The sequence below is a fragment of the Myotis nattereri genome, assembly GCF_964212035.1.
Source record: "Myotis nattereri genome assembly, chromosome: 17".
Classification (NCBI taxonomy): Eukaryota; Metazoa; Chordata; class Mammalia; order Chiroptera; family Vespertilionidae; genus Myotis; species Myotis nattereri.
This window is the reverse complement of record NC_138092.1, coordinates 43668113-43681267: the sequence shown is the minus strand read 5'-3', so window position 1 is coordinate 43681267 and position 13155 is coordinate 43668113. Positions and strand designations below refer to the sequence as shown.

At 48.6% G+C, this 13155-nt stretch overlaps 1 protein-coding gene across 2 annotated transcripts in view; it reads left to right on the top strand.

The window, feature by feature from the left end:
- Positions 1-8354: 8354 nt before the first annotated feature.
- Positions 8355-13155, top strand: part of FBXO32 (F-box protein 32) — a 33082-nt gene continuing 28281 nt past the window's right edge. The window contains exon 1 of one of the 2 annotated variants that reach the window (XM_081111454.1): positions 8355-8806. In XM_081111454.1, coding sequence (XP_080967580.1) covers positions 8691-8806 — 116 coding nt within the window. In that variant the 5' untranslated portion in view covers positions 8355-8690. The remainder of the gene's footprint in view (positions 8807-13155) is intronic. The other variant, XM_081111453.1, reaches the window with a different exon arrangement.

Here is a 13155-nt window from a genome sequence, read left to right as displayed (position 1 = left end):
AATGGTCATTCCAGGTTCTGTAAAACTTCTGAGTGATGGGTTACACAGTAAGATCAGCTAGCCCTTGCTGGTTTGGGCTCAGTGGATAGAGCAGTGATGGCGAACCTTTTGAGCTCGGCGTGCCAGCATTTTGAAAAACCCTAACTTAACTCTGGTGCAGTGTCACATATAGAAATTTTTTGATATTTGCAACCATAGTAAAACAAAGACTTATATTTTTGATATTTATTTTATATATTTAAATGCCATTTAACAAAGAAAAATCAACCAAAAAATTGAGTTCACATTTCACCTCTGACATGCATGTCCCCTCTGACACGCATGTCATAGGTTCGCCATCATTGGGATAGAGTGTCAGCCTGCGGACTGAAGGGTCCCGGATTAAATTCTGGTCAAGGGCACATGCTCAGGTTGCGGGCTCGATCCCCAGTGGGGGGCATGCAGGAGGCAACTAATCAATGTTTCTCTCTCATCATTGATGTTTCTATCTCTTTCTCCTTATCCCTTCCTCTCTGAAATCAATAAAATATATGTATGTATTTTTAAATCAACTAATGTCAGCACGAACCCAGCACTAAACTTCTTTTGCCATCAATGAGTTCCTCGGTTACTTAGAAGTTATATTATGTAGGACACCAAGACAATCAAGGTCCCTTCAGACCACACAATGGCAGCTATGTTAATAACTAGTCAGCTATATCTCTGGTCCTGAGTCACTTATATGGAAGAAGAATTTTCTTCCTAACAGCTCCCTTCTCTGCCCTTACTCTCCCTGTTGCCCTCATGTAACTTTCAGGAGGCAAAATGGTGTCATAGGAAGAGCCCTAGCTTTGGAGTCAAAAGTCCTGGATTCAAATTCCAGCTCTTCCCCTTGTGAGCTGTGTGATTCTAACTGTGCAGTTTCCTTGTGAATAAAATGGCGATATATACCATGTAGGGTTTGGGGGTGAATTAAATAAACCAATAGGCACTCAATAAATATGACTCCTTCCAGCTAAATTCCACATCTGAAACATCAAGTTCAGAAACAGTTTATAACAAAAGGGGTACCTTAGGGAAATTTATAAAGTATCACCAGTTGAACTTTCTCTGTGCTTAGCCTTGCTGCCCTGATGACGTTCATTCCTCGGTTTTATAAGCAAAATCTAAAGCTCTAAGCTTTTCAATTCCTCATCTTTTGCTTTCGCACATGGACAGCTCAACATTCTTTTCTGTCTCAATATTTCTAAATCTGCCAATTTTGTGTAAACTAAAATCCCCTGTCTGGGCTTGAATCCAGTCTTCTCAGCAGATGATTTCTTTGGTAAGTCCTAATACTTACAAATCATCCTCTCTGTTCTAATTCAGCTCTTGGCCCAAGTGCACACATAAGCACATGAGACCCAGGGGCTTACAGGAGCGATGGGTGGAGGAGACATTATGTATTGGTGTGTAACCCAGTCTCTGAATACTTCTCCTACATGGAAGTTCCACACTGTCAGGATTAGTGTTTATAAGCAACAGAAATCGACCCTGACTCTCCTAAGCACAAATATTTTATTGGAAGACTATCAGGGCCCATAGCATCGTCATGAGGCTAAAGAAATAGGCGTGGAAAACCGAGGTGGGAGCTAAGAAGACCAGACTGCAAGGACCAGGGCAAATCTGCTGCAGCAGAGACCACCTGGGGTCAGTAATCCTCCAACCATGCTGGCCACAAATGCCCTCCAACAAGGAGCCACCAACCTCCTGTCACTCCCCCCACTCCCCCCTCGAGAGTGTGTGATCGCTTAAGCTTATCACATGCCTGCTCCTGGCTAGACCACAGCAGGGAGTGAGAAGATCTGGTCCGTTTAGGTCCTGTATTTGAAAGTAAGCACCACCTTCAACCAAGACACAGGAAGGCATCCCTCTAAATCAGAAGGCTAACAGGAGGTTCTAACTGAATGGCCTAAGCCGGCAGTCGGACCTCCTTAGCGCTGCTGTGGAGCTGGGAGACACTCCTGCCACCGCCACTGCACTCACCAGCTGTGAGCCTGGCTTCTGGCTGAACGGCACTCCCCCTGTAGGAGCGCACTGACCACCAGGGGGCGGCTCCTGCATTGAGCATCTGCCCCCTGGTGGTCAGTACACATCATAGCGACTGGTCATTCGGCTGGTCAGTTGATTTGCGTATTAACCTTTTATTATATAGGACTAGAGGCCTGGTGCACAAAATTCAGGCACGGGGCGGGGGGTGTCCATCAGCCTGGCCTGTGCCCTCTTGCAATCCAGGGCCCCTCAGGTAGGGTCCCTAGGCCTGGCCAGCGATCAGGGCCTATTGGGGCTTTCCTTCCCCTGGCTGCCAGCAGCTGGCCCCACCCACCTGCCGCAGTGCTGCCAGCTGGGTGGCCTGGGCCTCCCTTTGTGGCCACTGGCCAGGATGCCCCACCCACCCACTGCCATCGGCCAGGTAGCCTGGGCCTCCCTCTTTGGGGCAATCGATCGTGGAGCTCTACAATCGATGGCCCAGCAGAGGGAGGCCCTGCCCACCCAGCCAGAGCTCTGCATTTACAGGCCTCCTCCCTTGCCCCCTTACCCCCATCGATCACCCCGCTGGCTGGTGGCCTGGGCCTCCCTCTGCAGGGTGATCATGGGGCGATGGCGGGGCCCCCTAACCAATCATATCACACCTGCCTTGGCTGGCCTGGCTCCAGTGCATGTCATAGACTGGTCATCCAGAAGGTCGTCCGGACGGTCGTTCTGCTGTTTGGTAGTTCAGTAGATTTGCATATTACTCTTTTATTATTATAGACACACACATACACACACACACACACATATTTTCAGCACACACCCATTCATTTGTTACTTTTAGGCAATTTCATCTTTTGCTTATTTGTTTAAGTTTTTCATAACTGATCTATAGTGAGAAATAGCACTATTTATAACATGTTTTCAGGATGTGAAAATGGAACATTTCATTTCATGGTACAGGACCGTGTGCTACGACCACTAGCAGAGGAAAACCATCTCCTTCAAGATGGGTCAGATCAGTGAGCGCAAAAGAGATGATCCTTCTGAACATTGTTCCAAATGGAGTTCCTGCCTCCTCAGACCCAGCTGAAGACCAACTCCAGGAAGCCTGGCCTGACGACTCCAGCCAGGTTGGGTAGGTGCCTTATCCTCATGGATGTCCCAACAACCCATGTGCAGATCTCTATCGCTGCACATGTCACAGATTTGGAAATGCATACTTATGTCCCTCTGTCTCCCTGTGGCCTATATGCTCTGAGAGTAAACGCTCATGTTTGTGTTTCCTGAGATGCTTTAGAAGAGCACCAGAAACATAGCAAAGGTCTGATGTATCCCTGTTGAGACAATGATATTCTATAATAAATTTTATAGCCTGGCCCTGGCCAGTGTGGCTTAGTTGGTTGGACATTGTCCTGTGCACTGAAAGGTTGCTGGTTTGATTCCTGGTCAGGGTACATGCCCCGGTTGTGGGCTGTCCCCAGTGTGGGGTGTGCAGGAGGCAGCTGGTCAGTGTTTCTTTCTCTCTCTCCCTCCCTCTCCATTCCTCTTTCTCTAAAAAACAAAACAATAACAGATCTTTGAAGAAAAATAAATAAATTTTACAGCCTTTAAGATGCTTTTTTAAAAAATAAGCAGACCTAAAGATAACCACTCCTTTTGTTTAGTTGACAGAGGAGGGGGAAAAATCCAATTTATGTACCATCTCTTCAACACATACACAATTTGAAGACCTTGAGCAAAGAATACCATTTTTAGCCAAGTAGATACTTTAAAGACTAAATTATTTCTTAAACTACTATCAACAGTAAACCCTGATTGAAAATATTATGTCCCTTAGGGACTGAATTTCTCAGGCAGTAGTCAGAATGGGAAAGAAGATGAACATTCTGTACTTCTTGTTAAATTATTTTCTTCTTCCTGAAATGAATAAACTGTTGTCTAAAAGAAATCATGGGCTCTTTTTTATTTTTATTGCTATGGAATCAGCTGAGACAAAGGGTAAAATGGTTTTCAGCCCATGGTCCACAACTTGGACATTCAATTCCACATACATGACACCTCATATGTGCCAGGCATCAGGCATACATACAGCAGTGAACAGAGTACATCTGCAGACTTTTGCTTTCTGGGGGAAAATGATGGGTTTAAGGCAGGCAGAGATATGCAAAGCACCCAAGAAAAAAACAAAAACGGAAGACTGTATGTTTCTATTTCCCAATGAAAATTCGTAATTATTGTTAATGATTGCCCTTCAACCAATGATGTCGCAGAAGCATACAACCATCTCTATAACACGTGTGTGTAAATAAATGTAAAAACTGAACAGGTTAAGTGACTTCTCCAGAATTTGACAAATCAGTAGCTGACTCATATGAGGAAACACATTTAACATGACTCAGAAACCTCTTCTCCAATCACTAGGCTTGACAAGTCCAAACATGCAGTGACTACAGTTTGTCGAAATATAACAAGCTGCGGATCTGCATTTTATCTGATGGCCAGGTAAGGACACACAAAGCACCTGATTGTTCGATTCTCCTCTTTCTCTGGATCCTGGCTGACTCTGAATAGTAGCCTCTTTAGGGGCACAAATACCTTTATTGCTTTTCTTGTACCCATTGGACCAAACTCATTGATGAGAAGTCCTGATAATATCCAAACACTGGAATGTGTAAAACATAGGATTTGAATTTTATGTTGAAATTTACATTTCTCAGGGACATTGGCCGGTCCAGCAAGATTCACCGAATATTCTAACCTTTGGATTTGATCTCATGGTGCCCACTAACCAGGACTGCTACTAACTAGCTCTGTGTTTGAGTGAGTTTCTCTTCTTTGGACCTTAACCTCGTTATGGGAAAAAGGAGGGAATTGAACTAGGTAACCTCTAAAAGTTTGGTTTGATTTCAAGCAGACTTTTGAGTAAGTGGTTACTAAACATAGCTGAACTTCAGTCTCCTCATCTGTAAAATGGGGATAAAAATACCTACTTTGCAAAGTTCTGTGAACATTAGTGATGACACTAAATAAACTACCAAATACAATGTCTGGATGAATTTTAGTCTGAGCTTTTGTTGCATATGAGAAATCTCAGCACTAAAATTTGCTGCTCAACCATTCAAGATACCATTTGAAGGGTTGTAGATAGCTTGTTTTGTTTTTGTTTTTTATTGATTTTTTTTTTTACAGAGAGGAAGAGAGAGAGATAGTTAGAAACATCGATGAGAGAGAAACATTGATCAGCTGCCTCCTGCACATCCCCCACTGGGGAAGTGCCCACAACCCAGGTACATGCCCTTGACCGGAATCGAACCCAGGACCTTTCAGTCCGCAAGCCGATGCTCTATCCACTGAGCCAAACCGGTTTCAGCTGTTTTTTTTTTTTTTTTTAATACTTTTATTGATTTCAGACAGGAAGGGAGAAGGAGAGAGAAATAGAAACATCGATGATGAGAGAGAATCATCTATCGGCCACCTCCTGCACGCCCCCCGCTGGGGATCGAGCCCGCAACCCAGGCATGTGCCCCTGACCAGAACTGAACGCAGGACCCTTCAGTCCAAAGGCTGGAGCTCTATCCACTGAGCCAAACCAGTCAGGGCTAGATAGGCTTGTTTTAATCAATTTCAGGCACTAACACAGTATTTAAAGCTTTACATCCATAATAAATTTACCAATTGGGCTATGAACAAAGGAGGATTATAGCAAAATGTCCTTAGCCCTCTCTCACAAACAGAACCAGGACCACATTTGAGGAATACCAAATGATTCTCATTAAAGTAATAAGAAATTTTTTGGTGACATGTGTCTGACAGATTCATGGCAGCCAGAGACCCAAAAATAACACACAGCCGGCAGTTCCTGCTCAAACACACCTAACAGACGTATTTCACACTGTTTCAAGGATGCTCCACCCTAGACAGACTGGGTGGGAGGTCATATGCAAATTGCTGTGGCATTAAGCATGCATTCCTTGTGACAATACTGACAAGTTGGATTTAACATACTGAGTTCCTCCAGCTCTTCCTTCAAAGAAGTCGCTCTAACTTGGACAGGGCGAGCCAACAAATTTGGTTGATTCCAGCCCCTGCCCCACCCAACAGCTAAAGTTATTTTTAACTTACAGCTACTGTTGATAAGTATTTTTCATACACACACACACACCCTTTCAGAAAGAGAAACTCCGAAAAAACAAACATCATTACATTTCAGTGACAAATGGTCAGTCCCTGGGTCAAAGCTATAAATGAATGTCATTTTGGTTTAGAAACAACAGAGCATTTCATATGTATCCAAGTTTTTCAGTGCTCTTTACAATTTCTCTAAACTGCCTTATGAGGCAGTGAGTAAGCTAAAATTGTACCAGGTCTACCTTTGAATAATCTGGAATTCTGAACCAAATAAGACCCATTTCCACAGTTCAAGTGCAATAAACAATAACTAGTTATATGAAAACTATCATTTCATTGTACAATTTGCTCCAATCAACACATTTTCCTATATCTGGAAATTAGCTGAGTGAGCTACTCTCCATGACCTCAAAAGTTAAAATATGGTGGGGAAGATAGACAGGGCCTTAAAGAAGTCAAAGATGGGGGTGCCAACTTTGCATAAAAATAATAATAATGACTACCATTGGTGTCAACACCATCATGGGTACTTTATACAGATTATCTCAATAAATCTTCACAACACCCTTTACGGTAGCTACTGTCACTATTCCCATTTTACAAATGAGAGAAATGTGGCACAGAGAGGTTAAGTAACCTGCCCAAGGTCACACAGCTATTTAAGTGGGGAACTATGATTTGAACCCAGTCATCTGGCTCCAGTTGGAATTGGCAATAGACATGGGTACCAGCTTGGATTCCACCCCAGACTAGCTGGGGGTTCTTAAACAGGCTATTTAACTTTTTTGAGTCTCAGTTTTCTCATCTGTAAAGTGGAAATGACAATACCCAGCTCACAGGGTTTTATGAGGAGTTTTAAACAAAATGACCATTGCAAAGCGCACAGAGTTGGTGGACTGGAAGGTATGGATGGCTGCAGAGGAAGGGATCTGGATGAATCAAGCCAAAAGCTAGCAGAGGGACTTTTCACTCTGCTGTGACTGCTCTGTGCAACCTAAGCACCAAATGGCTCAGCCTGTGAAGCATCAGAACTACAAGTCATGAAAGGCCAAGAAGCTACTCTGACGCCAGCAGCCTCTCACATCCATTCACCTGTTCATACTCTGGGCCTGGCAAGGTGCTGGGATGCATCTTGTACAGGATAGACTCGCTCTCATGGAGTTTACATCCTGCAGAGAGGAATAGTTACCCACCCACCCCCAACAAGTGAAAGCAAACAGTTTAATTTCAGATCCTGCTAAGGGCGATGAAGAAATCGCCCTGTGACCTGGGTAAGTCATTGGCCTAACCTTCTCTGGGGACCTCGCCCAGCATTCACAGCGCAGTTCCTTTAGCCCCGATCAGCCCGGGCGCAAAGTCATTCTGGGCCCCTCTCTCTCCCTTAACCCTCACCAAGACGAAAACTCTTGCCCAGTTATTTCCCAGAGAAAACTCAATAGCCCAAAGGATGCGGAACAGTGGGAAGGGGAGGAGGGTACCGCGGTTCTTCAAGACAAAAGCCCAGACCCAGCGGCCTGAAGGAGGCTGGAACCGAGCGCGGGCTAGGACATCCCTAACCTGCTCCCCGGCGGCTGTGCCGGGTCAGGCGCTGCTCGCTCGGGGCGCTCAGGGTGGGCTCAGCGACCGTCGCTGCTCTCCGCTCCCAGCCGACAGGGAGCGGATGCCACTCGGCCTCCTTTCCTCTCCTCGTTCGTTTGACACCCGGGAGACAAGCCTGAAAACCGACCTGGGACCCCTTACGGACAGTTCTTGGGGCAGGGTGGGGTGCGGGGCTGTCCCTCCTCTGTCCAAGCGCGGGGTCTAGGCTAAAAGGGGTCAGGAGGCTGCGCCCCCCGCCACCCTGCTCCTGACGGCGCTGGGCCCGGCCTGGCTCTGGCTGCCGGCCTCGACTCTGACAGCTCGGGGTGCTGTCCCTCCTCCTCCTCCCGGCCCACAGGGACACAGACGCCTCTCTGGCCTCCTTCAAGTCGCACCCCGCCAGCCGGGCGCAGAGGGAGGGTGGGATGCCGCCTCCCCACCGCCCGGCCGTGCTCTCGGGGAGGCGGTAGCTGCGCTCGGGGGGGGGGGGGGGGGGAGCGCCGGGGACCGGAGCGGAGGGGCCGCGGGAGCCCGGGCCTGGCAGCTCGGCTTCAAGTTTCCACCCGCGCGCGGTTGTGCAACAGCTAGAAGAGCAGGAGCCGCGGGCGCCTCGGAAAACAAGCCGAGCTCATAAACAAAGCCACGTGGCCTCCGGGCCGGGGGCCGGGCTAAGAGCAGGCGGCTCTTCCGGCAACAAAGAGCGGCGGCCAGCGGCCCGGGATAAATAGCGCGGCCCGGACGGCGGCGCCGCACTCCGCCAGCCCCGCGACCCTCCCCGGCGCAGCGCCCCGCGCCCTCTGCCCTCCGTCAGCGCCGGCACTCCGCTCCGCACCCCGAAACCCGCAGCCCTCGACTCCGGTTCCCGGCAGCCCGTCCCCCGGCGGCCCCCGCACCCCGAGCGGCCGCCCTGGGCGGCGCGTCCCCGAGGCCGCCGGGCCGGTCCCGTCCACCGGGTCGAAGCGCACATCGGTGCGTCCGCGCGCGGCGCCATGCCGTTCCTCGGGCAGGACTGGCGGTCCCCCGGGCAGAGCTGGGTGAAGACGGCCGACGGCTGGAAGCGCTTCCTGGATGAGAAGAGCGGCAGCTTCGTGAGCGACCTCGGCAGGTGAGCGGCTGTGCCACCAACTCCCAGCCCCGCGAAGCGGACCCCGGCTGGTGGCGGGGACGCGGGGGGCGGGTGAAAGGGGGTCAGGCGTGTTGGAAGAGGGTGAGGAGGAGACCCCGAACCGGGAGAGGGGAGGGAGTTGTCTGGTTTCTGCAGAGGTCGTGAGAGCACGGGATCGGGGAATTGGATGTCTCTTGTTGTTCAAGGTCAGCGTCTGCAAGTGGGCACTACTTACAGAACCCTGGGAATTTGAGGACAAACGCAGATATTGTCCACAAACATCCAAACTTAAGCACACAACTGGAGGGGTCCCCTGCCTTCAGGACAACGGCGTGGCGCAGTTTGCAGGTGTGGGGGCGCGGGCGAGTGCGCCACGCGTTTCCCCCGCTGGGGTGGCGGGGCTCCCAGAGCCCCAGCGCTGTGGGTACAGTCAGGTGACGGCATGGGGTGAGGGTTCCGGCCGGAGCGCCGCCAGGCTCTTCCCACGCACAGGCGACCAGAGAGTGGGCTGGGAGGATGAGTAACCAGGAAGGGGCGGCCAGATGGCTCTGGGGCACCGGCTTGCAGGGCGGACTTGCTTTGAGCGGTGGTGAGGACTGGGGGCTGCAGAGCTGAGCAGGAGGGGAAGGAGGAGGAAATGCACACCTCTTCTGCTTCGGAGACGACCAACCATTTGCACCTGTTTCGTTTCCTCCGTGAGGCTTTGGGTTAATTTTCTTTGTACCCCTATTTCAATGGTGCCTTTCAAATGCAGAAAGTCCACCTGGCTCAGCTGAGCCCCTCGAGGTCCCACCGGAGCCCTGTCTGGTGGAAAACCCGAAGCCCGGGAGTTATGCGTGGTTAACAACACAGAAGCACCGACTAAGGTCTGGAATCTGTCAGTCTGGTTCTTAACCGTTGACTTCCAGATCCCTGGCATTTGGCCCAGGTGAGGAGAGCAATGAAAGTGGGTCCAGAGGGGGTCTGTGCAGCCTGGTCACCCTTGGGTGCCTTTTCTCACCCACTTTGGTTAAAACCCCTGCCCTCCCTCCTCGAATTGACTTCAATGGACAGTTTTGTAAGGGTCAGGTTCCCACTTACTGAAACCCGTGGTGGTTTGGCTGGTCTCTTGACACTTAATTTTAAGGAAAACAACCAAGAAAAGACGGTGATTTTGACAGCTTGACCTCCAGAGCCCCCCATCTGTGATTTGTAAAGCATCAAACTCTTTGTCTCCCAGTGGGGGAAACAAAAAGGCCTGTGTGACAATGACAAGAGCATATTGACCTCTATGCTGAAGATGCCCGTGGACAGATCCTAGGCAGGTTGGGGAGCACTGCAAAGAAATTTTATTTATAGAAAATTAGATATTTACTTACAGAAAAACACTGTGGCCCTAGCTGGTCTGGCTCAGTGACTAGAGCCTCAGCCTGCAGACTGAAGGGTCCTAGGTTCAATTCCGGTCAAGGGTACATGCTGGGGTTGCAGGCTCGATCCCCAGTAGGGGGCGTGCAGGAGGCAGCTGATCAATAATTCTCTCTCATCATTGATGTTCGTCTCTCTCTCTCCCCCTCTCCCTTCCTCTCTGAAGTCAACAAAAAAATATTTTAAAAAAAAGAAAAAAGAAAGAAAAACACAAAGATCACCTGCTGTCACCAGACTATGTCTTTTGGGAACTCAAGTTACCAATTATGCCTAAGTTATTCTGTCCTGGAGAGAAGCTTGCTTCCTTCTTCCTCATTCCTCAGGAACGATGATCTAATATTTGGTACTTTATTTCTGCATAACAGTCCAGATTCTTTCTAGGGAGCCATGTCTCAGTGAGTCACCCAAATATAATTGCAGGATGCTCCTCAGTGGGAAGCAGACCACGGGGTTCAGCAGGAGAGGATTCAAAATAGAGCCTCTGGTTCATATAAATACTCCCACTGTCCCTGCTCCAGGAGATGAGACGGCATCACTCTCCTTTCCCAGTGAACAGTGGTGCCTCTCTCTCCGTCCTATGGGAAACCTGAAGATGGTTTTAACTTAGCACAAACATTAAACCCAGACTGAGATCCCTCGTGCCCTTCCAGAGTCTCCTTTCCTTCCTCTCACTTCACACCCTTGAGCTAGAGCTGTGGCACTGGCTGTCATTATCACAACTGGTGATCAATATAGCGACTGCCTATGGTTCTTTGATGAGTCAGAGTTTAGGAATCATTTGGTAGCTCCTAGCAAAGCAGCTGGCTGTTTGTTGGTGGAGTCCTGTATTTTTCCCCCCAGCAATTGTAAACAATCCCTTCCTTACTTAGCATGAGAAGTCTGCCAACTTCTTAAAAGAGGTTGGCCTTCTGAGACCTGAGTTTAAAGTCTCAAATATCCTCACTGTTTTTGGTCTTCGTGATGTTTCTCTGTGATGTCAGGTTTGGGCTGAGTGCCTGCCGACACAGGTGAAGTTGAATGCCTCTCCTGTTAGGAGAAAACAAAAGGCAGTCCCTTTCAAAAAGGAAAAGGGGAGGTGGGGGAAGCATTGTAAAACAGGACTGCAGAGACATGGTACACTTCTCTAATTCCAGGTCCTTTCTGTGGCCTGCCCCAACAAGGTCAGGGATGAAGTGTGCACGGGGACTGTTTCAGCCTGGGGCTAGTGTTTAGTGTTGACCACAGCTCCTCTGCACAGTGCACCTTCTCTGGACTCTGCTGGCCATGCTCTCTGTGATCCGAGGCCCTGGCCTCCTCCAGCCGCTGAATGTTACAAAGCCCACTGCTGCCAAGAGCCCCGAAATGAGATCATGGAGGATTTCAGATAAGCCTAAAAGCAGGGCCCCTTCTCAAAAAGTTGAAACTACACAAGACAGAGAAGGACTGACAAGTGTTAAATTTGGTGAGACAGTCCTAGCTGGTTTGGTTCAGTGGGTAGAGCGTCGGGCCACAGACTGAAGGGTCCTGGGTTCTATTCCAGCAAGGGCATGTACTATAGTCGCAGGCTTACCCCTGGCCCTGGTCAGGGCGAGTGCGGAAGGCAACCAGTCAATGTGTCTCTGACACATCGATGTTTCTCTCTCTCTCTGCCTCTCCCCCTCCCTTCCACTCTCTAAAAATCAATGGGAAAATATCCTCGGGTGAGGATTAACAATAAATAAATAAATAAAATTTCAAAACAAAACAAAAAATTTGGTGGGACATATTTAAAATTCAAGGAAAGAGCTCAGAATGAGTTGGGTGATCCAAGAATGTTTCAAGGAAGTGCTGGTGGAGGCACCTGAGACAGCCCTTCTCACCAACAACCCCCCTCCCTACCCTCATCCACCCCCAAATGAGTAATCTCAGCTGAGCCACAGCCACCCTCCTCCAGGCCTCCAGTCAAAAAGTTTAATGTTGCCCTAACCGGTTTGGCTCAGTGGCTAGAGCAGCCGTGGGCAAACTATGGCCCGTGGGCCGGATCCAGCCCGTTTGAAATGAATAAAACTAAAAAAAAAAAAAAAAAAAAAAAAGACCGTACCCTTTTATGTAATGATGTTTACTTTGAATTTATATTAGTTCACACAAACACTCCATCCATGCTTTTGTTCCGGCCCTCCGGTCCAGTTTAAGAACCCATTGTGGCCCTCAAGTCAAAAAGTTTGCCCACCCCTGGGCTAGAGCGTCGGCCTGCGGACTGAAGGGTCCCAGGTTCGATTCCAGTCAAGGGCATGTACCTTCGTTGCAGGCACATCCCCAGTGGGGGGTGTGCAGGAGGCAGCTGATAGATGTTTCTCTCTCATCGATGTTTCTAACTCTCTATCCCTCTCCCTTCCTCTCTGTAAAAAATCAATAAAATATATTTTTTAAAAAAGCTTAATGTTGCTTTCCAGTATAGCTAAGGCTGAACCAGGAAGCAGGAAGTTTACCTTGGTGCCCTGGATGAGTAGGGCATAAGAAAAGAAAAATAATAGTTAAGATTTTTATGCATGCTTACCGTGAGCAAGGCTGTGTTCTGAGAGCTTTATACACTAAGCAGGCTTTTTTACCATGCAATCCCTGCACTGACCATATACATTTGGCAGTTTGGATATGTAACAGGGCAAATGAGCGTAGAAATCTCATTGGCCTTCATCTACAACTGAGCCCTTCAGAGCAGCCACCGCTTTCTTAAATGGCCTGTTGTTGCAAAGAAAATGAGAAATAAGGCTTGTGCTTTTCTGCCCCTCACTTTATCTCTGCTGCCAAAATAATCTTACTTTGAAATCTTTCCACCTTTTCTAAAGTTGTCTTCGAGTATCTTGGAATGTTTGGTGATATTATAGGGCTGGGAGAGGCCTTCTTTCTTATTCTAGGCCTGTGCCTATACAAATCAACAATAGTAAGAAGTGACTACAAAATAGCAACTTACTGGCTGTGATTGAAGC